This window comes from Manduca sexta, chromosome 4 (genome assembly GCF_014839805.1).
Source record: "Manduca sexta isolate Smith_Timp_Sample1 chromosome 4, JHU_Msex_v1.0, whole genome shotgun sequence".
Classification (NCBI taxonomy): Eukaryota; Metazoa; Arthropoda; class Insecta; order Lepidoptera; family Sphingidae; genus Manduca; species Manduca sexta.
Genome location: NC_051118.1, coordinates 7,618,298 through 7,642,901, shown reverse-complemented (window position 1 = coordinate 7,642,901; position 24,604 = coordinate 7,618,298). Strand labels below are relative to the sequence as shown.

The 24,604-nt window shown below is 38.5% G+C and overlaps 1 protein-coding gene across 25 annotated transcripts in view; it reads right to left on the bottom strand.

Moving 5' to 3' along the window:
- LOC115452387 (dystonin) overlaps positions 1-24,604 on the bottom strand; it is a 245,921-nt gene that overhangs the window by 34,718 nt on the left and 186,599 nt on the right. For all 25 annotated transcript variants that reach the window (XM_037440549.1, XM_037440503.1, XM_037440458.1 and 22 more), the window contains 39 exons: positions 23,002-23,148; positions 22,493-22,597; positions 21,741-21,859; positions 21,121-21,319; positions 20,219-20,446; positions 19,804-19,941; positions 19,174-19,397; positions 18,658-18,858; positions 18,074-18,274; positions 17,264-17,366; positions 16,976-17,083; positions 16,275-16,418; positions 15,540-15,645; positions 14,778-14,906; positions 14,327-14,484; positions 13,826-13,957; positions 13,280-13,392; positions 12,531-12,672; positions 11,872-12,038; positions 11,326-11,485; positions 10,581-10,777; positions 10,103-10,293; positions 9,646-9,770; positions 8,920-9,080; positions 8,415-8,539; positions 7,724-7,923; positions 7,165-7,359; positions 6,654-6,881; positions 6,180-6,314; positions 5,516-5,755; positions 4,830-5,000; positions 4,295-4,489; positions 3,802-3,933; positions 3,362-3,495; positions 2,785-2,977; positions 2,189-2,415; positions 1,556-1,700; positions 731-850; positions 240-437 (listed from right to left, as the gene is read on the bottom strand). In XM_037440549.1, the coding sequence (XP_037296446.1) occupies positions 240-437; positions 731-850; positions 1,556-1,700; positions 2,189-2,415; positions 2,785-2,977; positions 3,362-3,495; positions 3,802-3,933; positions 4,295-4,489; positions 4,830-5,000; positions 5,516-5,755; positions 6,180-6,314; positions 6,654-6,881; positions 7,165-7,359; positions 7,724-7,923; positions 8,415-8,539; positions 8,920-9,080; positions 9,646-9,770; positions 10,103-10,293; positions 10,581-10,777; positions 11,326-11,485; positions 11,872-12,038; positions 12,531-12,672; positions 13,280-13,392; positions 13,826-13,957; positions 14,327-14,484; positions 14,778-14,906; positions 15,540-15,645; positions 16,275-16,418; positions 16,976-17,083; positions 17,264-17,366; positions 18,074-18,274; positions 18,658-18,858; positions 19,174-19,397; positions 19,804-19,941; positions 20,219-20,446; positions 21,121-21,319; positions 21,741-21,859; positions 22,493-22,597; positions 23,002-23,148 (6,336 nt within the window). The remainder of the gene's footprint in view (positions 1-239; positions 438-730; positions 851-1,555; positions 1,701-2,188; positions 2,416-2,784; positions 2,978-3,361; positions 3,496-3,801; positions 3,934-4,294; positions 4,490-4,829; positions 5,001-5,515; positions 5,756-6,179; positions 6,315-6,653; positions 6,882-7,164; positions 7,360-7,723; positions 7,924-8,414; positions 8,540-8,919; positions 9,081-9,645; positions 9,771-10,102; positions 10,294-10,580; positions 10,778-11,325; positions 11,486-11,871; positions 12,039-12,530; positions 12,673-13,279; positions 13,393-13,825; positions 13,958-14,326; positions 14,485-14,777; positions 14,907-15,539; positions 15,646-16,274; positions 16,419-16,975; positions 17,084-17,263; positions 17,367-18,073; positions 18,275-18,657; positions 18,859-19,173; positions 19,398-19,803; positions 19,942-20,218; positions 20,447-21,120; positions 21,320-21,740; positions 21,860-22,492; positions 22,598-23,001; positions 23,149-24,604) is intronic.

Genomic DNA, 24,604 nt, shown 5'->3' with positions numbered 1-24,604 from the left:
ATTGCAATTGAAGATGAGAATACGGAAGAGAAAGTTATCGATATTTAAAAATGAACTATTTCGATATAAAATACTATATTTGTGGAATCTATTTTTTGCTATTGGAAGTGAATAAAGAACTGTGTATAATTTAGTTTAGAATAAGTAAAAAAATTACATAGTGTCGAATTCGTAACAGCATTCTCATTCAATCACGCAATATCGACTCTAAATCCAATCCAAACATCGATAAACCATACCTTCTTAGCCTGACTGAGCAGGTCCCTGACGCGCACGCGCTGCGCCGCCACGTCGTCCTGCAGCGGGCGCTGCTCCCGCAGCTGGGCTCGCACCGGCGCCGGCTCGGCCGCGGGCGGCTCCGCGTTGCGCAACACGGCGTCCACGCCGCGCAGCCACTCCAGCGCCTCCTCCATGTCGCCCACTACTTCCAGGGAGCGCTGGGGGGCAAAAGTATTTTTTAGTAAGATAAGGAATAATAAGATGGGATTTTTATATTTTACATGATGTAATTACATAGCAAGACAATGACATCAGTAATTATAAATATGGTTGATTATAATAACTAGTGATTTAAACAGTGAATAAATAAATATTTTTTCAAGTCCAAAATCTTTGTTTGTGTTTTCTGCAAAATGTATAAAACTGGCAAAATCTTCAAATAAAAAAATATTAGAGATAACATATCGATAAAACAAATCAATAATATCGATAGTCATGATTGGTATATTACCTTTTTACTGAGCAGCAGTCTCTCGGCCTTCCTCTGCACCTGCTCGGCGATCGCGTCGAAGCGTCTGTTGTCGCGCGTCACGATGCCCTCGATGTGGGTGGCGCCCTCTCCGGGGGATATCTGGGCAACATAATCTCATTATTACACGTCGTGTTTACATAATAAATGTCTAATTAAACTGCATATTATTTGTGATTGCAGAGCTAGCGGCAATCGTATACATTCGGATCGAAATCGTATACTGTTAGTCAGTGCCGAAGGGTCCATATTATCAGATTTTTGCCGGCTTTCCTTTATGTAGGATTGATCTATAATCTAATAATCATTTGAAAGGTTTGCAGTCTGCATTTATGCATATTTATTTATTTATTTATTTAAATATGGTTCTCCAACAGTACACACATTTCTTGTTAATAACATAAAAGTAGTAAAGTCACATTCTGATGTGTGTACCAGTTATAGGAGTACACAACACTCACAAATTAGTACGCAATGTTGATATTTTACAAAAAGACAAATTAAAACTAAAATCTACTAACTAATAATTACAAAGCAAACATAACTAGGATATAGATCCTTTTATAAATTTGTACTTACTGCTGATTTATTATGTTTCGATTATTGAGGGTACGCAATGATAGTGGGATTAGTTTAAGTTTTGTTTAAAGTGTTCTAATATTTTTTTCTTCATATTAGTATCAATAGGTTGTTACGGGTTCCCTTTTGGAGAATTTCACGTTTCGCCATTGCTGTTAATATATTTTTCCAAAAATAAATCTATTACCATCTGACAAATTCACTGAAAAAAATCGTAACTACCCTCACCTGACACAACTGCGGTCCGATAAGGTTGATGTTGTCCAACACTGGCCTGAACTCCTGCAGTTCAGCCTCGAGCCGCAGGATGTCTTCCTCGCGAGGCTCCACCGATTGCAGGCAGGTCTCCGCGCCCGACATCCATTCCGTTAGCCTGGTGAAAGTGAATTGTTTAGTCGAAGTCAATAATGTTGCTATTGTTTAAGGTCAGTTTTTTTGGCTAAGTTGATTATTTTTTATAGCGTTTACCTTAAGCGGAAAGTACTCAAATTACTGTACTTTATTGTAAGGACTTTTTACGAAATAAAAAGAAAACAAGGCTAGTTTTATGTTACCATAATTTTAAAAGTTATTATGATAGTCGATTTTATAACTCATAGACAAATTATCGATATTTATTTGACACTTATACCAGATTTACATTTACACTCCCTGGCGGAAGCTTCCCTTTCATAGAGGTAGGTGATGGGCTGATTGATTGATCATTCCAGATTTATGTTATTACCGATAATATGTCTAAACTTTGATTACAATATAATTAAAATTATAGGACTGTACAAAATTTGAATGTGATTAAATATATTTTTAACACCAAAAACACAACCTTATAATACAGTTAAAAAAAACACTAAAAAAACTTACTTATTATGACTATTGTACAGCTGCTGCACGAGCGGCAAGGTCTCGGAAGCTACTCTTAGCAGTTCTGCTCCCCGACTCGTGAGGTCGTTGTATCTCCTCTGGAGGGCGTCCAGCTTGTCCTTCAGCTGCAGAGCCTCGTCCCCTGAGATGTGCTTCATCAGTTCCAGACCGGACTCCACTGTGCTATCGACTGCCTCTTGCTTGGATGCAATTTCTTCAGTCTTTTCCTGTGGGATTTTGAGATTCGAGTTTGGATTAAGTTTGTAAAAATTAAAAGTCGAGTACAACGAATACTAGACTAGCCCATTTGTCAGTTTTTATTATATATTTTTTTAGTTTTCAATATTTCCACAAATTCTCCACACTAAGGTATTACAAAAAAAAAAAATACACATAAGCAAATTTTTAAAAAATATATCGACTTTTCTACAATATACTTATTTATACTACTTTATAACTGAAATTTGTCACTTAAAAATTATCTGTAACCTCCTCCAAAACTCACAATTTAGATTATACTTCCTAAACTAAACACATTAAAATACAAACAATAATAACCCCTAACACACTGTAATAAAACATAAAGTTCCACTCACAGCAAGCTCGTCCATCTGTCTCAGCAGTTTCTCCATATGCACTGGCAGGATCTTGCGTTTCGCCAGGTGTTGTTCCATGGCGTCCATCCAGGCGGACAGATCCTGGTAGGTGAGCACCAGGTGCCGGAGACCTTTGCGGGAGTTCTCCAAGAGATCACCGATGGTGAGACTGTGGTCGACTAGGGTTTGGTATCTGATGGAGGAACATTTTTATTAGGAAATTTGAGAATAGATTAATATAAGAACCTAATAAATTAGAAATCCAAATAGGTAAAATTCGTAATTTATATCGATAAAAATTACTTATCGAGTTTTTAAGGGAGGTGTGCTATAAAAAAGCAATATATATTAAAACAGTAATTATATTCTTTTAAGTAATATTATAATCATATTAATATTTTTACAGCCTAAAAGGTGTTTAAAATCTCGAATTACTACTTAGCTAAAAGCCCAATAAATTCCTCTCAATAATTTCAAGTTTCTTAGGTCTACAGAAATCATTTTATTTTGCGCTACACCCACATATTATAATAGGTTTTACTGAATAACTAAACTCAAAAAACAGTTGTGGACTAACCTATCGGTAGCGGCTTGCAGTCTATCAGCTAAAGCCGTCGCCTCATCGTCTCCGACCAGGCCCATGAGGATGGAAGCTGTCTCCGTGAGTTGTTTGAATGCAGGCTGCTTTGACAGTATATCTTCGTGCAGTGCCTAAAAACACACGATTAACAATTAGTCATCATAGACTATTATCTATGGAAACATGTTGTGAATTTAAAAATCGATATCGAATTAAATTCGATTGTTAAGATACTATTTTCGATAATATTTTCGTTTCTTTTTTTTCAATTGTCAATTTGATGACTTTGTTTATATGTCACAAAGCTTACACTTTGAGACTATCCATGTGTTTTTTTTTTTAATAAATATTATCGAAAATGCTTCTTTTTATATCGAAGTAACAAAAATCTCCAATAAATTTTATCAAGTCCAATCAACTATAAATACTGTACAAACCTTGTGCTCCCTGATCTTGAGCTGTATCTTCTCCTCGTCAGTGGGCACCAGCTCTAAGGACTTCACCTTACGTTCGGTGGTGCTGAGCCATTCCACCAAGGGCTGCAATTCCTCTTGGAATTGTTTCGCCACCTATTAAAAAATGTTGGAATTTAACGTAAATTCGTGGATAAGATAAAAAAAAATATCATTATTTTGAAGAATTGTCGAAGGTAAGTTATTTAATAAAAGCCTTTCAAAAGTAATTTTATATCAAGCACCATTCTTATCGATTAATTTAATTGATACCTATAGCATTTACCGACTGATTCGCGATCAAAATTTATTTACCACGACAAAACGCGCAACGTTTTTTTGCATTAATTTATTAATTATAATCCAGAAATCTTGATTATTTTAATCTATTTTAAAATTGACAATATTTTAACAACTATCGGAAACTCAACTGCATCAAATACCGATAATAATTATACTAATATCTAGAGATACCCACCTTCATCGCCTGTTCTAAGTCAAGCATCCGTTGTTGCGCGCCGTTGGTGAGCGCGTCGAACCTCTGCATGAGCCCCTTGAGCTGCTTCTCTATGGTCTTGCGTTCTGCAGACTCGCAGCCTGTCGCTACCTCGTTACCCATCGCGAAGAGAGACGACATCGAGTTCTGACGGTCCATCAGCATCTTCTTGAGGAACTGTGGGAGGAAATTAACGTAAAATTTTGACAAGAAATAGAATCAGGCGTGGTTTCATAAAATTTTATGTGTAAGCTATTTCGTGGTAAGACTCTAGAGTTATCTCCTAATTTTCTAATATCTACTTTTGACTGAGTATTGTTATTGGGAGTATCGAAGCATACACTAACTTTGCGTTCCTTAACAAAAATGTCAATCTTTAAGAATGTTATTTAAAAAAAAAAAATGAAATTTTAAATAATCCAGAATTTTTTATAACATATACACACTATTATATACTTTATCGTGTTATAAATTGAGTTCAAATTGCATAAAACACATTTCATCATTATACACTTACCTTCTGCTCCTGCAACTGCGCCTTGACAACCTTGTAATCAGCCGATGGCGGTTTCTGGTTGTTGACCATGTCTTCAGTGTCGGCGAGCCACTTCTCCAGCCCGGCGAGTGCTTCAGCGAACTTGCCCGATTGGAGCAGACCCACGTCGAGACGACGTTCGCGCTCGTTCATCTGTTGGGTGGGAAAGTCAAATATACTGTCACTATTGATATATATTGGTTTGGGAGAATAGGGGAAAGATCAACTTTAACTACTGTCCAGATAGGTCTTAGAATATAAAGTTCGTAACAGATTGTAGTGTTGTAATCAGTGTAACTACTGGACATAAAACTTAATATCTCATGTCTCAGGATGAAGAGCGCAGTGGAATACCAAACAATACTTTGTAATTCAAGGTGTTGGTGTTTCTACTGTTTATGGGCGGTCGTATCGCTTACCATCAGGCGAACGACAAGCTTGTCTCGTCATTCAAAGCAACAAAAAAAAAAAGATAATTTATTTATCACTGAATAAATTTTACACAATATAAAAATCTACATAATTCAACTTTTTCATATCAGATGTGATTAACGGACCACAAAATTAGATAGCAGATACTCAAGTTTAATTACTAAAAACGTTAAGGACTGGATTATTTAAAAAGCAGCAAAAGAACCTATTCTGAAAATTTGAAAAGAAACACAAACCTTCTCCTTGAGCGCGTTCCACTTGTCATTCATCTTCTCCAGATCCTTCTCGAGGGTCTGTGTACTCGCCCCCTGGAGTGCCGATCGCACCAACGCCTGCCCGATCTTGTTGCAGTGCGTGACGTTCTGGCCCAGGGGCTCTAGAGTACGTTTCTTCAACTCAGCGAAGTCTTTCTGTTGGGCTCTGATCTGCTCCACCTCTGAGGATACCGGTTTCAGGCTGCGGACTTGTTCAGCGGCCTGGTGGGTGGAAGGTTGTCGTTAGAATAGTCTGATAAACAACTTGAGCACACTACCGCGTGGTTGCGGAATTTGTATGATCTCTTGCTCATTACTAATAGCTTTAAAGATAAAACGATTAAAGATTCTGGAAACAGATGGAAGGCCCCTTAAATTTAAGATACTGTGTGAGTATGTTTCATTCCTTTGTCTTCTTTTGAGTTCTGATGCCAAGAAACAGAAGCTAGAACTGTTGTATACCAATTTCGAAGACGATGCAACTTGCTTGCGTCGTAATTCATTTACAGATTTTGAAATTTCAGCATCCAATTTTAGTAGTATAATGTTAATTGAAACTATTCCAGGTGTTAATAAAAAATCCCTATTTTTGTATCTACTTCTCGTAATACTATATCTATTGAGAATAATCTAGGAGTTAACATACCTCGTCGACGTCATCCATGACGGAGTCGTAGGCTTTGTAGAACGCCTCCAGCTTGCTGAGGGTGTCGTCCAGGTCTTGCTCCTTGGAGCGGGCGCGTTCGTCCAGCTTGGCCAGCTGTTTGCGAAGCCCTTCCACCTAGAATTAAAATATACATTATATCAACTCCATAGAGACTATAATGTGAAATGCAAATAAGGCTAACCTGATCTAGACCTTGAATCCTCTTTAGTACTACTATGAGAAAATCTTTTATTATGGAAAAGGTCAAGCAAATTGGAATACACAACACAATAACAACGATAATCAAACTTCTTCGTAGTTCTTGGTGTTTATGGTCTGGGATGACCAACGCAACAGCATCCTAAATTATACTTATACTATTCATAATAATTAACAGATCATTTTGAAATTATATTGACAATTAGCTTATAAGACCTCTTGCTATTTCATCTTTAAAATAACTTCGACCCCCACCTGATCTCTGGTCTTCGTAGAGTCGACAGTGTGTCCGCTCTCATCCAAGCTCTCAGCGTCTCTCTCGACATCAGCGATCAGGTCGTCAGCTCGCTCCAGCTGTTTGTAGAACCGAGCGATGTCTTCAAGCTGTTGCTTGACTGTCTTGATATCGCGGCCTGGTGGCTTCATCGTGTCCAGTTCTTTTTCCAGGTCTGACAGGTCCACTGACAGGTTCTTGACTTTGTCCTGTTGGTGATACGAATGGTTTTGTTAATTGTTAGTTACATCAGAAACATAAATGAGAAATAAGAGCCAAGTTCAATTTTATGATATATGTTGACTTGACTTCAACGACATAAAAGTGAGATCTAAATGGATGCTAAGTTTAATAGTAAAAGTAAAATATTTTTTAACTATTTAAAATATGATGTCATCTTATAACTTAGGACAATATATCGAATATATGTGTTCAGAATGAATGCTACAGGCAGTTGTCAGTAAGTGTTGGTGTCCATTAGGCTGGGCTGACCTGGAAGTGCGCCATGGCGCTGGCGGCGGCGGCGAGCTGGTCGCGCGCGCGCGCGGCGCGCTGCTCGAGCTCGAGGCGGCGCTCGGCCAGCGCGCGCACCTGCTGCCCCAGCAGCGCGCGCGCCCGCGCCGCCGCGCCCGCGCCGTGGCACTCCTCCGCCAGCGACACGATGTCGTCCGTCGCCGACGTGATGCTCTGTGAGATTAAGTCATTTTGTATAAAAACATTCTTAATACGACATAGATTTTTTTTTCTTTCTTTTAACTTTTATTATAGAGTAAACTGAATATTATAAAAAAAATAATTTATCGACATTGCTTACTTTACGCATAATCAATATTTAAAAATGTATAAAATACTTATTTCAAAATGTATGTATAATTGCTATTTTTTTACGTTTTAAGTTACAAAAATTTTTTTTACTAATTATTTAATCTTAAGTTAAATTCCATTTCACATTTTTCCTATATCCCGATTGAATCTGTTACCTATAGTAAGCACTAACAGCACGTGCAGAGGATCCACAAAATCTTAATATCCAATGTATTCGGTATATTACCTGGATAGGCGCCAACAACGCGTGCAAGTGGTCGGCGACCCTGGCGACGTGGTCATGCGCGAGCGCAGGCGGCGCGGCGAGGGCGTCCTGTAGCCGCAGCTCGCAACGTTGCAGCGGCGTGTCCACCGCGCGCACGCGCTCTTCTATGTCACCCAGCTTACGACCCGCTGCTTCAAGGAACTCCACTTGACGGAGCACCTCTGTATGGACACATGGAGATATTCACATTATAGATCAATGAACTATCATTAGCCGTAAAACATATCGACTTTTTGAATTATCTTTTTCAAACTTAATTAGAAAACAAGTTGTCGACTTAATGATAAGCCATAAATGCCTATAAATAGTAGTATGATTATCCAAAACTACGAATAATAAAACGTTTCGCACGTCATTCTAATTTCGATATTAAATCGCAAACTCCCAGTAATCACATTGAATGTCTCTCAAACTGGAAAACAATGACACTTACAGGAGACATGATATAAATAAAAATGTTTGAAAGCTGCTTAAATTTTTACTATTATGCTGTTTTTTTGTCCCGAGTGCATGTAAATGAGAAATGCTCGCAAACATATCTCGAAGAGAACCTAAACGAGTATATATAGAGTATATCGCTTTTTAAAGGCATTTTGCTTTGACACATGTCAAAGTTTAGCGATATAATATATCTTTTGTATTTACAACATACCGTTGTTAATCTTGTCCCATCGCTCCTTCATGCTGTCCAGCTGTTTCCTAACCACCTCCTGATCAATATCGCAGGAGGATATAAACGTTTCGCCCAGGGTCTTGTTGTTCTCGTATTCTCCGGACCTAGACAATTAGAGCTATTAGAAATACTTGCTCTCCAATTGTAGTTGGATAGTTTAGCGCTTAAAATATTTTTTAATCTGTAGCCAGCCTTCAAGTGAATGATTTACCAGTTAGACTATAATACTCCCTCTCAACCATCTGACAACATACAGTAAGCTTAAAATAGCTTGCACTAGTTCACTTTTTAAATATACAAAAAAAAAAAAATAATAATCTATGTGTCAAACTAAGTTAGTTTCAAAGAATTGAAATTGAGTTTGACTAGATTCTCTATCTTCTTTTAAAAATTAACTTGATATTCTATCGATAAAGCCTAGACTGTCGACTCCCTTTTTCTGCAAGAAGGACTTAATCGATTTAGGAATTTTATCGATATTTACCTCTTCCAGATATCGTTCCTGATCTGTTGCAGCTCTCGCAGCTGCTTCTCGACCTCCTTCTTGGTGAAGGCGGCGTCGGGTAGTTTCGCGAGGCGGTCTTCAGCGTCAGAGAGCCAGGGGACAAATGATTCTTGCGCTTTGTGGAACTTGCGGCAGTGTTCCTGTAGGGGCGAGGGGATTGTGTTGATAATGTGTTTTTTCAAGTTTAATTTTATAGTAATCCTTAAGTAACAATTACGATTTTCGAGATCAAAAAATGTTTTTACAAGTCGTTAGTAACCATAGACCTAACGATTAACGACATGATTGTCTCAAACATTGTTGTTTTCATTATGGAATGAAGTATATGGATACTCGTAAACAATTCATACTATTATTTTTGCTTTTCGCGACCCTTTTTGAAAGTCGAATGTGGCCATAGACCTAACAACGTAAGATATGAAAGTTCTACTACTGCAAAACTTACACGTTTATAAAATATAAATATAAATACTACTAGCCGTTGCTCTCGGCTTCGGCCGCGCGAATAACTTTTCCGGGATAAAAGTCCCGATATATATATTTTCCCGGGATAGAGAGTAGCCTATAACCTTGCCAGGGTCTTAAACTATCTCCAAATCAAATTTCATAAGATTCCGTTCAGTAGATTTTGAGAATAACGATAACATACAGACAGACAGATAAAAGGACTTTGTTTTATAATATAGATGGAAGATTTTTCTTTACCATAGCAGTCTGCAGTCTGGTGTGCCTGTCGACTGTCTCGCGCTTGAGTTTGTCCCATTGTGTTTGGATGCGATCGAGGTCCTTGCGCAGGTTCTGGTGCGCAGGTTTCTTCTCCATTTCACGACCTGTAAAAGAAATAGCAAGGTTATTTATCGACTACAATATTTAGTTTTATGGAAGATCTAATATATATTTTTTGTATCGATGAAAACAAAACGTATTTTAATATCGCCCAAAAGGAAATTGTTTTAATTGGATTAGGGTTTACATTACTTGTTAAATATCTTATGATTGTATAAATACTGATTTATAAATATTAGTTATTTCAAGTATACCTTGGGAATCGATAAGTATACAGATCGGTATAATCGATCCTTTATTTGGATGTTACTTCATTTAACATTAGGTAGAGTGGGGTATTTTGGTATACACGTATAAAAGAGTAAGTTTTACATACCTTTATCAAGCAGCATAATAAGCTCATGTTCTCTCTGCGTAAGATCTCTGTACAGCGGTTCATGCCGCTCCAGCTGTTGCTGCAGCACGGTGCTGTCAGCAGACACCTGGAGACGACCTGGTAGAGCTCCCAGCTCGGCCTGGAGCCAGCCCAGCGTGCGAGCTACGTTCTCTTCGAGGTTGCGACCGTCCCTGTTGAATATCGATTTTTGTAGTATCGATAATACACATCGATTTAAAAACACTTAGAGGTAATCGAATAATGTATTTAATTTGTATAGATTTGTTAACTATTTTTTTTATTTTAATAAATTTGGATTCCATTCATATTGACAATTTAATGCGGTACGGATTCCCTGTGAAAGTTAGGTACAAATATTTTTTTAAAGGACTAAAAGGTAACCGAATAGTTATAATCTCATAAAAAAAAACTCCTTTTTTCACTATGACTTATTAGTATTTATCTTTATCTGACTCACTTCAAAGCGGCCTCAATCTCCGCCTTCCTATGGTCGAGTTTCCGTTGCAGGTTGTCGTACTGCCTCGCCACTGCGGTGAGCTTGCTCTGTATGTCCTGTCTCGAGGCGGGGTCGGACAGTACTTGCGCGAGTGTTGCCCCGGCTGCTTCGAGATCGGCGAGTAGGGGCCGCTGTCCTTCCAGCTGGCGTTCAAGGTTCTGTGCGAGTTAATGGGATTTTAGAACTGTTTTGATGACTAATAAACGTCGAGATTTAAATATATCGATATCGATAATTTTTGTTACAGCGATAATTTTGGATCAATTTGAAGTGGGCAAGAAATAATTATAGTATTATTAGGATAATAAAACACTGAAAATATATTAAAAATTAAAATTTAAGTCATGGGAATATCGTTACATACGGTATAAAACTAAAAATATCGATACCTTTATCGATAAAATACACTCAAGGTATTATAAAGTAAGATTTGATAAGACCACTTGATACGATGATGCGATGATTAGCTGGGTGGGAATTAATAATGAACGTGTTAATGCGACAATGGTTCGTTTTTACACTCTTTATTTATGACTGCTCGTCATATACTTTTATTATCACAAGCACTACGTGAGATAGCCTTCGAGAGTCGACTTATTAGCAAACCGGTCTTCGGATAAACGATTACAGGTGCTCAAACTCCAACCTACCCTAACTTACAGCATTACTTCTACTTATATACTATGTACACTACAGCATTCCATACCTCGATATTCCTAAGATTGTCGGCAGGCTCGGCGTCGGGCGCCAGGTCATCCAAGCCGTCAGCGATGGCTTGCAGCGCATCCCTAAGACGCGCCAGGCCGGCATCCAGCTCGCGAGAGGTGTCTGCCGCAGCACCCAAGCTGGCGGCACGGTCTTCCAGTCTAGGGGAAGGGAAGGTAAGGTTAAGTGTGATATTTGTTTGCTACATAAAAAAATATCAATAAAACAAACTAAACAATACTCTGGTTCGTCAATTTTCACATCATTGAAAAAAAGGTCTCAAAAAAAAGAAAAATCTTTAATATTGCACGTAAGTGTCAAAAATAACAGATGAAACATAAAACAAATTAAAGTTTTTTTTTATATAAATAATAAAACCGAGACTTCTTTTTCTTCTGGTTCTAAGACCCAACGGCGGGGCAGAGGGTAGACACAAACGCCATTCTTATCTGCCTTGGGCCTTCCGCTTACTTAACTCCAGGTGAGACCGATGCTCTAAAACCGAGACTAATACAACTAAAATTAATTCCACAAAGCCCGCACTCACTTGTTCAACAAGTCGTTCCACCTGGCGACCAGGTCCGCGACCTTCTGCTTGAGCTTGACGGCGTCCGGCTCGCCGGGGTCGAGGCGCGCCAGCACCGCGCCCGACACCTCCTCCAGGTGCGACAGCTGCGGCTGCTGGCCGCGGAACTCCTCGCGGAGCACTTGCACCTAGGGCGTGAAGTTCAAAATTACACTCTATAACTATCATATAAGATTTGATTTTGGAAAAGAGTGTCGATATTTTAGTTACCAGAACTATTTTGTTATATATGATTAAGATATTTGTTGTATTCTTAAAATCCATCTCAATAGATTGCTTTTAAAAGAATCCAATGATATTGTTCATCATATCTTAAAACACTATGTTAGCATAAAGAGCTTTGGCAATGACGCTACCATTGTAAAGTAACTAATATTATTTTTTATATTTATAATTATTTATTTCTGATAAATTTTATTGACATAACATAGCTATTTATTGACATAATATTTAGAACGTAATCTACAGAATAAATACAACAATTTAATTGATAAATTTACGTTGTTGAATAAACATATTAGAATGAAATGATTGCGAAATATTAACACCACTTCATAACACCTTGTCCCTAATTTTAATCAGCTTTTCAGAATATTCTGTGGTCTTCAAAACGTCCTTACCTGCTGCACCTGCGTGTGTACCATCCTGGAGTCAGTAGAGATGGGGCCCAGGGCGGCCATCATGCGATCCTTGGCGCTGAGCCATTGAGACAGGTTGCTGTAGGTGTCGTGGAAGTCCTTCATCTCTTCCATTAGCCTGATCCTAAGAAGAGAATTTATACATATAGTATAATGAATATTGTGAGAACTAGAATTCATATTATCTAATAGCCCAGCCCTGTATTGTATACTCTCCCACTGTTAAGACACTGGCCTCCTCTGCTACTGAGAGGGATAAGGCCTTAGTCCACTACACTGGTCTCGTACGAATTGGTAGACTTCACACACTTTCAAAATTCCTATAGAGAATTTCTCAGGTATGCAGGTTTCCTAACGATGTTTTCCTTCACCGTTAAAGCAAGCAATAATTCTCAAAGGATACACACATAACTTTAGAGAAAATCGGACATACGTGTTCTTGGGTTTTGAACCTGCGACCATTCGTCTCGGTAGTCCGTTCCATTCCCAACTAACAGAGACTTCCCGCCCTCACACCCACCACTACTACTGTAAGCCAGGATCAGCAGCGGCACGCATTTTATGACACCGAGCGGTGAAGCTCGGCGAGTCTCAGGGAACACTAATTTGCCATTATCCCGCAACGAAATTAATCAATTAGGAAGATAGGGAGGAGTTGGAAATATTAATTGTCCATTTCTAACTAGGCTACCGCCGCTATACAACGTTCCTAAGTCGATAAATATGCTTACTTGTCTTTGAATGCGTCGTGCAGCGCCTTCCACCTGGAGGCGACGTCCTCCATCTCATCATGGAGACGGTCGGCGCCTTGCACGCTTTGCTTGCGTTTCAATAACTCGCGAACCTGCACAATACAAATATATTGCATAGTATTGCTTCTGTACGGGTTGAAAATAGCCACAAACGAATTCTTTCAAAAACATTATCCGTAAGAAGTTCATTGCTGATCATATAAGACTGGAAGCGACCTGCGTCTACCGTCTCACTGCGATGTGTTTTTTATATGGCTTTAAATGACAAGACGAACTTGCCGATCGCCTGATGGCAAGCGATACGATTACCCGTAAAAAGTAGAAACACCATCCAACACTTTGAATTACAAAGTATTGGATGTATTTATTACATCTATCTATCTTAAAATAGACGATATTTTGTTGTCAAAAAAAAAAAAAAAACGAAGACAATACAATCGATATTGATAAAAAAAAAATAGAAAAAATCTCAGACAGACCTTACATAATATCGTCTCTTTTGTGTAGATTTTTGCTTCCACATACCTGAGTCTTGGTAGAGTCCAGGATGCTCTGCTTCTCATACATCTCCTCGAGGACCGCGCGAGCCTGTTTGATGGTCTTGTCTGCCTCCTCCTTGGTGCTTGGCACCGACTCTTTCGGTAGTTGTCTTTGAACCTGGATACCAAGTAACTCGTGATCATATGTTATTGTATAACTTTTTTTATTTTTTTTTCACAAGTGTTTTATTGTTCCGTATTTATATTCACATCTTATTAATAAAAGGTGAGAGACACAAAGAATAATCAACTTATAGGTACAGTTATAATCACCGTGTGATTGTTGACCGGATCACTTTACCGATATCGACATTTCAATCATCTATCGATTCGATAATTTATCTGAGTGAGAAACACATTACCGATATCGATATTTCAAGCAATCTATCGATTCGATAATGTTACATTTATCTGAGTGAGAAATAAACTCGGAAATTTTATTAACTGTTGGTACATAAGAGACGTAAATAATTTAAAACCCGCGTACCTTATCCAAGAAATTGTGCAACGACCGGAAGCTCTCCAAGTGCTTCCTGATCTCTTCTCTGATGGCGTCGATCTCGGTTTGTCTGTCCGTAAGCTTGGTGCCGAGCAGGCTGTACCGGTTGTTGATCTCCGATAGCTGCTGCTGTACTGGAGACAGTTCTGGAAGCGAGGGGCGGATTAGAGCCGGGAAGAAGTAATATCGATATTAAATACACAAATCGATTTATGATAATATCAATAGTCACTGGCAATATATGACAATTATTTTTTTATGATAACTATTTTGTCATAATAATATGCAGAAACACGTTAAATACTAACACTTTAACATATAATAGGATAGTTTCAAACAGTAGTTGTTTTTCAATAGTTTTCTATAAAAATTGTGAAATTGATAAGTATTTTGCACCACCTGTATACAGCGTGCTATAAATATGTAAAGCCTATGATACCTTCAAGGTGGAATCCATCTTGGCTGGAGCGACGCGACGAGAAGCCGCTTGACGTGGAGTGAGTTGACCCAGGACTGACCAGCCCGTGGCCTTTACCTGGAGATGGTGACCTTCCGTCAAGAGTACGACCTGGAGATAGGGAATATCATGTGTACGAGTTCTAGATACCCCATAAATCGATCGAATATTATCCGAAAGGACATGTGTGTAACATAACTTCAGTAATTTTTCATGTAATACCATTCGTTTAAAGATACCTTTCAAAAAATTAAATATCCTTTTTTATTCTATGTAATTTATACCGTGGTGTAGTTAGAATTAGGTCTAATTTAGTCAATGATCTAATTTAATAAACGTAGTTAATGTTTTTTGAGAAACATTCAGGAGTGAACCAATATCACCTCGGTTGAACACCTGTTCCGCCAGGCCAATGATAAGGAAGAATACAAGAACCTGCCGGCCTACCCTCAACAATGAAGAGGCGTTTGAAGAAGAATAATGTTTTTAACATGTTCTATGTTATTATAAACGCATGTCCGCACCAGTGGCGAAAGGCGAAATTTGTTGAAAATGAAACCGACACAACATACTTATAGGTACTAATATGCATTAATGTGGTCTGCAAATTGTTCTAATGATAATGAGATTCTACATAAAGGAAAGCCGGCAGGAATCGGATTATATGGACCCTTCGCCATTATTTTAATATTTCCTGGAAATTTGGTTAATTGCCGTTGATAATATATTGATAGTAATACTCACTGGGCGTCTGTCTCTTGGTGGGGCTGTAGAGCTGCCGCTTGCGGTGCGGACTGTCGGCGCGGTCGCCGCGCGTCAGCGCCGAGTACACCGCGCCCGACTCGTTCATCTGCACGAACACATATCATTATGAAATCTGTAGCAAATCCCACTGCTGGGCATCTGCTGTAGGTTTTTGGGCTGGCTTTAGTTAATGCAATATTACAGCTTACAGTCCTGACTAATGCTGCGGCACTACTTTTCTAACTCTGTCTTCTCCCCTTACTTCTACTATCATTACGCTGAAATATATTTCTCTAAACGTCGGGTAATTTGAAATTATACTCATGCAAAGACAGTCGGGATGTTAGTGTTGGTTTAAGTAGGATGCGTCGCATTCAGAACTGGCAGTCTCTTGTGAGCTCTCGTCTAAGTATGGATCAAGCGAGCAAAAGCTGGTTCTGTAATAAAAGTGGAGGCCACGATGGAGTTTTACTCTCGCGTAATGGAAGGTGATGAAGTGGAACCCTGTGACGTCGACAGTATTGACGTCACTTTTTTTAAAAAAATGCTCACGATCTGCTAGTCCGTCCTATTCAATACAAAATTTCTCAATTTCTTTTAACTGCTTATTACTATTTTTATTTTAGGCAATTTCACAAATATATGTGGGAAGGCCCATCAATTTCGATACATCATTTCAATCTATCCCAATGGCAAGTTGGATCATTTCATAAGACTCGGTCCAAATAAACGTACCTTATCGATGGTGTGCGAGAAGTCCCTGTACTCCTTGGCGAGTGGTCGCAGCTCGTCCTGCTGTCCCTTCAGCACCTCCAGGTCTACAGCGACAGGCTGCAGGCGGTTCACGCGGCTCTCCATCGACTGGAGCCACTCCAGCACCTGGGGAAGAGAAATTACGTTTATAGGTACATAGCGCACACAAACTCATTGTTTTTATTCGTGCAGGGGTAGACAGAAGCGCAACATGTGCGTCCACTTTTCACCGTATACGCACATAGCATAAAGTAATAAAATAGCATCATATCTTTTTGCCTTTACTCAACATTTCGCTAGGCCAAACTAAATTACCTTCTCGGGACTCAAGCCTAAAACTGGGCAATAAAAACAATATCACTTTGTCCGACCAATAAGATCGAACCCGAGACTTCAGCACTGCAATCATACCTTACAACTTCGCCATCCATGCAGTCAAACAACTTTGTTGTTAGATACTTGTTGCGCTAGACAACAGTGAGATCCTAAATTCGATTCTAAAGAAACTAATCGAGTTATTTTTTATAAACAAAAAGTTCAGGGTTTCATAGCCTGAAATGGGTTACAACCTATCTTATCACTAATAGGATGGATGGTGGCTTGGCAATCTAGGAATGCATGGGTTCCGGCTTTTCCCCTTCGATTTAACATTCGATGTTGGAATTTATGAAGTTGGTACCGACCTGTGTTTTGAGAGTTTCGTACTGGTTCAGCTGCTCGGCTCGTTGCTTCGACAACTTCTGTTTCTCTTCTAACGTGGTGTTGAAGTCACGCCATTGGTTCTCCAACGCCTGTTCGAATAAAATAGCCATTTTATTAACCATTTTAAAATGGTGATACAATATTTTTTATATTCGCCCGGATGGATTTTTAATTAAGTTTCAAGACAACCAAAACCTAATATTAGTTTCAATCTACTTGTTTACCGTTGTGTATCCCTAATCTGTTTAATTAGATACATAAACTCTTACCTTTATCTTGTCTCGAATGACGTGCGTGTCCGTAATGTCCTTCTTCGCGATCAGTTGTTTGCCGTTACGCAGACATTCCTCCAGGAGTGGCATTTGTTTGTCTCTGTGAATAAAAATATCATGATTGTCTCTGGAATGTCGTGTTTTAACCATTATACGATCTTTAATACAACTGTAAAAATGCTCGCAGCTAATTTCCGATCGAAAAATTGTTACAAAAAATATCATTTTGTCTATATATCAAGATTAGTGATATTTAGTTTTTTTCTGACTTTTAAATTATTAACCGTAATCAATAAACATACTAGACTAGCTGACCCGACAGACGTTGTCTTGTCTTAACTATGTATGCACGCGCGCATTCGGTCGATCGCTGACAGTTATTTTAAACCACTGACAGTTATGTAAAATTAATATTATCGTTAAGTTTTCTTAAATTTTCTAATTTTTCGGGCAATTTTTTGAATTTTTTCTTTCATAAGAACCTTCTCCTGACAATAACAAACACAACAAAAAAAAATAGTGAAATCGGTCCAGCCGTTCTCGCGTGATGGCGTGACCAAGGGAAATAGAGATTAATTTTTATATGTTACTTTTTCGTACCATCACGAAAATGGATCAATTAGAGGTTTTTTGCATATTTACAAATTACTTATTTTGTTTTGTTTATTCTTGGCATTGGTCGAAGATTAAAACTGAGACAATTTATTGATTACGCCATGAGATAACGAGTACTTTAACTAAATTGTAAGTCGGGTTTAAATATATTTCCTAGCCCACATATCTTATACTATGACTATGTTTACATACCTGTAATGAGCCAGGTCATCGAGTCTGGCGCGTAGCTCCTCGGCAGACATCCTGGCGAGTTCCCTGCCGTCTGCCTGCTCGACCAGCTGCGCGTGCGCCGCGTCCAGTGTGGCGGCTTGTTGCGTGAACTGCATCAGCTCTACCGACACCTCGTCCAGGAACTGGCCGCGCTTAATCGACTTCTCTAGAAGTTTCTCGTATCTAGTTGAAGATAAGGTTAAAAATTAGGAACATCTTTTGAAAATTCAATACGAAATCCTAAAGAAAGTTTTTCAATCAAAGATTGCAATCGATTAATTTCAAAGAATAAATGGATTGCAATCAATTTCCTTCCTAAATATTATATCGTGATAAAGTATATTTTGCTACAGTCATGCACTCTGTTTATTTCCAGCGAAATAAGTGTTGCCGTTAGTGATATTATATTTTCTTATAAATCTGTTTCATAATAGTATAAAATTTAATTCGAAACAATATGGTTAATGAAAAAGAGGGCCGTTCCCACCAGTGACAGAATACATACATGCCTATTATTATAAATTACTAAGATAATTAAAAAACAATTTAAAAAAAATCTCACTCACCTGGCGTAAATATCCTCAGCTCTCTGTTCGAGTTTCTTGGCGATCCGTGCGTTGGAGGGCGTGAGCGCGGCGTCGCGTGCGCTCGCCAGCAGCTTGCCGAGCGTCGGGCGCCGCGCCTCCAGCTCCGCGTGCGCTATGCGCTGCTCGCGGACCTGCTCGTCCAGCCGCTCGCGGATCAGAGATGCCGGCTTGTATTGGTTCCTGCAGGGATACATTTTTTAATTGGATTGATGTGCTTCGTAGAAAGGATCTAAAGGCTCATTTAACTTGAGTCATCAACAAACATTTTGTAATGGTGTTTTATTATAATTTTCATTTTCATATAAAAACAAGCTTTAATCTCATTATACTGGCTTGTCATAAAATTACTTGTAATTAGTATAAAACTAATTTATTTAGATTAATCAAGTCATTGCCAATAACCCATTGAATATAGAAGTTCTAGCTATATAATATTATAGATACCAGATGACTGATAACGAATATTGGATCATCACACAAAGGTAATAGACTGACTTGAACAAGTTGTCTGCCTGCGCGAGCCAGTGCGCCTGCGTCTCGACGGCGTCCTGCAGCCCCTGGCACTGCAGCAGCGCGGCCTCGAGCTCGGCGCAGCGCGCGCCCAGCGCGTCGGCCGCGCGCGCGTGCCGCGCCGCCAGCTCCAGCACCGGCGCCTCCAGCTGGCGCAGCTCCGCGGCGGTCAGGCTGCCTTCTAGAGACTTCAGGAGCTGCTCGCATGCCTGTGGAGGGAAATGGGATTACTCTATTGAATAGCTTTTGCCCGCGGCTGCGCTTGCATGAAAAATATTTCAGGGGTAAATACTTTCTCAGTATAAATCTATAGCACACAGGGGTTATGTCGTTTCTTATTAGTGAAAGAATTTTCGAAATCGGTTCAGTAGTCCTTGAGTGCCCCAACAAACATTTTTTTTCATTTTTATTTTTTTTGTTTGTGTCTTGGCTTGCTTAAAAAAAACTTTTTGGAATAATTATAGTTCAATGTATTCATGTGTCTCTCTAATTTAGACACATAGTAATATAGAGGTCATCTTTTGCTGGTTGATTTTCCCTTTCTTTCACTACATATACCTGGCGTAGTAGATTTACTTTACCTCGCTTTTTATATAAATAAAAACAAGTACTCACATCCTTAGCGTTGTCGATAAGCCGTCCCTGCGCCAGGATCTCGTTGTGCAGTGTCTTGGCTTTGGACAGCTGCGTCTCCACAGCTTTTGGTTCGCCGCCCACCGGCTCTGATAGTACTGTGCGGACCTGCGGCTCGATCTGTGAGGGAAGTTGGACCTTGTTAGTAACGTGGTATGGTTTGGTTTTGAACGGTTTGCGATTAGAAGATAGACTTTTTTACAATATGTGGTACATGTTTCATTACTTTTACTTTAAGGTAATTGGAATAAAAAAAATAAAAAATAAATTTAGTGTTTAGTTTGTACCGGACGTATTCCAATTAAACATCGAAGATTACAATGACAATTTTTTTTTATGTTTCATAATTTATTATTTATGATTATTTACTGTTAATAAACTAGTGTTGTGAACGCACCTCGTTGATCCACCGGGTGGCGCGGCTGAGCGCGTCGTGGTAGTGGCGCGAGACGTCGGCGGCGGCGCGCAGTCGCTCCTGCAGGCGCTCGGCGCGCGCGCAGAGCTCGGCGTGTGCGCGGCGCGCGCGCGTGGCCTCCGCGCGCACCGCGCCCTCGCCGCGCGCCGCCACGTGCGACAGCCGCGACGGCAGGCTCGTGCGGTACTCGTTCAGCAGCGACAGGAACTCCTGCGCACCGACATTCTCTTACGTACAAGGCGTATTACCTTACATATTTCTTGTTTATATTTTTACTAGCGACCCGCCCCGACTTCGCACGGGTGCAATGCTGATACTAAATACACTACAGAAAAACTGTGAACGTTGTATATAAAAACATAGCGGCCCGCTCTGGCTTCGCACGGGTATAACATAACAAAATAACAGTATTTCTCCACTATTTAATGGATGTTATTATTATACATATAAACCTTCCTCTTGAATCACTCTATCTATTAAAAAAACCGCATCAAAATCTGTTGCGTAGTTTTAAAAATTTAAGCATACAAAGAGACATAGGAACAGAGAAAGCGACTTTGTTTTATACTATGTAGTGATGTATTACAAATACCATTATATAAGTACATTTTTAATATAAAACTATTCAGTATAAGTACGCATATTTACATTTTTAATTTCTATAAACTTTTATGAAATTCATCGTTTGCGTATAAAGAATTATTTTGGATATTTTACTCATCAATTTAAGCAGTTTAAATTATCTATAACGGCTGCAAAATTGTAAACTTTATTACAAGGTAATACAGACAACTATGTAACAACAGTTGTTGACCTCACAATATCTAAATTTAATCTAGACACTCAACACCATCTTACTTCCCTCGAAAATCTGAATGACCAACCTTGCTCTCATCGACAAACTTCTGGGCCGACATGGTGATGAACCGAAGGTCAGCCTGATGCGCGATGACGTCAGAAACGAATTCCCGCACCTCTTCGGTCTGGCCGGCGAGGTTGTCCAGCCGGGAGAGGGCTGACTCCTTCTCCTCGAGGGTGCGGTACGCTCCCTCCATCCATGTGTTGAAGGTGTTCATTTCGTTTCTATTAGAGAAGTCATGGTTAAAAGTATGTACGGTGTAATATTGTAATGATTTAACTGACAAAAACACTGATATTAGTGACTTTTATCAATGATTATTTAAAAAATTACGATTTCCGAGCACCATGCTGGCTCTCATTCCCGGCTGTGTCCAGGAACGCGACACACTTAGTGCCACCATGGCGAGTTTTAATACCTAGTGCACGGTGGTCGCAATACGGGCGGATACAAAATGTCGTACAAATTATACAGTACCAGCGACCTTCTCCACTATTTAATGGATGTTATTATACACATAAACCTTCCCCTTGAATTACTTTATCTATTAAAAAAAACGCATCAAAATCCGTTGCGTAGTTTTAAAGATTTAAGCACACATAGGGACAGAGAAAGCGACTTTGTTTTATACTATGTGATACTGACGTGAACTTCCCGAGCTCGTCCCTGGCGGCGGCGAGGCGGCGCAGCATCTTGTCGCACTTGTCCGCGCACTTGTCGCAGCGCTGCTTCAGCTGCCGCACGCCGCGCTCCAGTGCCGCCACCTGCCGACACAATACAATAACTATGACGTCTCATACTCAATACTCACAAGCGTGTCAAGTGAGTTCTTGGATCATTGAACACGACCTTTGAATAGATGAAATCCATTCAAAGTATTTAAACGGTCTATACCGATAGGTCGATTTGGAAATGTTTGGTGGAGGCCTATGATCAGCAGTGGACGTCCTGCGGCTGATGATGATGATGACGATGATTTAAACGGTTCCAATACTTTATTTTATTTTATTTATTTGGGATAAATAACAATTGTACAATAAGTATAAGTTTAAGTTTGTACTATTTATTTATATAAATGTAAAATTACATAATATATATAGGAGATAATTGTACAACTAACTACGTTCAGATCGACCATTTAAATCGACCAATCAGAATAAAGTTTGGTTTTGATTGGTTTATTTTTAGGATCGATTCAAAGATTGCAAACGGGGTTCTTTTTTTTAATTTTATATCATTTAGGTGTAAGGTAGAATAGAGATGGTCGTTAGGTTACAAATTATTGCTTCAATAACTCGTTTCACCACTCATCATAATACTTCTGATCTTGGTTTATAGAAATGTTAAAGCGAGATGGTCCCTGTTCCTTACGGTAAAGGTCTATTGATCAACGTTACCTCATGAGGAGCAAGCACGTCGCCGCCAGACACCAGCAGTTGTTTAGCCTGGTCGGCACACGCTGACACCTGGCGTTGGTGGCTCTCCAGGTCATCCTTGATGAGCTGCAATAATTTTATAACAAAATTAACCATTAAATTATTATTTATGGAAATTGTTATATCTAGATTGTGAATTTAGAAAAAAAAGAATAATGAATCGTTTATTAATAGATAGATCCTTCTAGATTTTTAACATCAGAGGAAATAGATATATGCCAGGAACTAACGGAATATGTAATTTCGAAAAAGGCTCAACTCATAAATATAATATCTAGTTCTATATCGAGAAATGTATATACAATAACAAATAACATCAAATTCTGTATTTTTTTTGCTAACTGAACCTAAATTGTAACCCAATTTTTTTTTAACTACTTTAGAAAATAATATTTTTTTTCCGTTTCCTAAACTTTAACATTTTCAGACATGTGCCCTTTTTGAAATTGCATATTCAATTATAACATTACCTTCAGTATGTTGATTTGATTGCGCAGTTCGTCTATATCTTCCTTGACTGCCTCTTGGTTGGCGAGCCTTTCTTCAACCACGGCGATCCATTCCAGCAGTTTGGACAGAGTCTCATCGCAAAGCCTGTACTTCTCTTCTACTGCTTGCTACATAATAAAATAACACCTTTAGTATTTGATAAGACTTGGTTAAGCTAAGGCAGCCTTTGCTCGATACTGGCAAGCGATGTGTTTCTATCTCTTTCTTGTGCATGTGGGAAAGAGATAGAAACTATTCTCAGTAAAATTAGTTTAGTATGCATTCTTTATTTGAATTATTATTGCCGATAATGCAATAATCATTGAAAGAGAACTTGGTGAAATATTTAATGCATTTATATTGTTTTTAAATAGCTATTTATCACTTGCCAGTCTCGATTGGTTTGCAAAGGTTGCTAGGAATATGTACAGAGGATGTGTGACCGCAGTGCTCTATAACTACTCATTATACAATGCATCTATACTACATCAGTGCAACGGACATTCATCGGGCACTAGCGTATAGATGAATTTCGTTCAGTGTCATTGATAATATAAAATGAATTTTAAAACTACCTACACAAGATTTACATTCAATTAGTAACTTGTCATCTTATTTTATGAGCACTACCAATTTAAAATCGATAGTATTCGAAAAATAAATTATTAATAATTCAATCGAAAACAAAAATTTAGGAGCACTACTACTTTAAACTGGTAGAAAAATAAATTATTAATGATATATTCAAACGAAAACAAAAATTTTGAAAATGAGTTCTTAATATTACTTAGATAAAAATGGTTTTCAAGTGTTGTTAATTTTAATTCAATTTTTTTCTAGATAATATGTAATGCTATGATTTGCTAATATCTACTTTACTATTATCGCAAAATTCTAAAGAAATTTTATAACTAACTAATATATAAATAAGGACGATAGTTTTTTTTTAAGACACGTCACGAATCATTCATCCAAAAACCGTTGATATACTGTGTGCATATTAACAGTGTAATAAAATGCAATCTGTACATTCATAGATCTGATAACATTAACTAACATAAAGGATTCGGGAGTAGTGTCAAATTAAGGGAGTGACATCATTAGTACACTATTGAACTTTCTAAATTACATACAAAATGTATAATCATGATTCTCTTACCCAAAGTTGACACTTTTATTCTATGTGATTGGATTTGCTTACTGTCAAAAGCGAGGTTTGGTAATGAATGAAATTTGCGAATTAGATTTTTGTAAGAAGTTTCAAATTCTTTTTATTTCTACATATGGCGTTAAAAAGAATTAAAAACTACGTGAAAGAAAAATAATAATTACTCGAACTTCGCATTACCGTGCAAAATAACCTCGCTTATAACAATAAGGTCCAATATCAAAAACAATACCTGAAAAAAATGCAATCACAATCTACGCGGAGAGTAAGCATAGACAAAACAAAAAATATATATCCTCAGAGAAAAAAAATCGAAAGACCAAGGCGACACCGAAGACAGCCAAACAGCATGGAGATGACAAAACACAACAAGTCAACATTGCTGCGTACACACTAAACATAGACGATTAGAACAT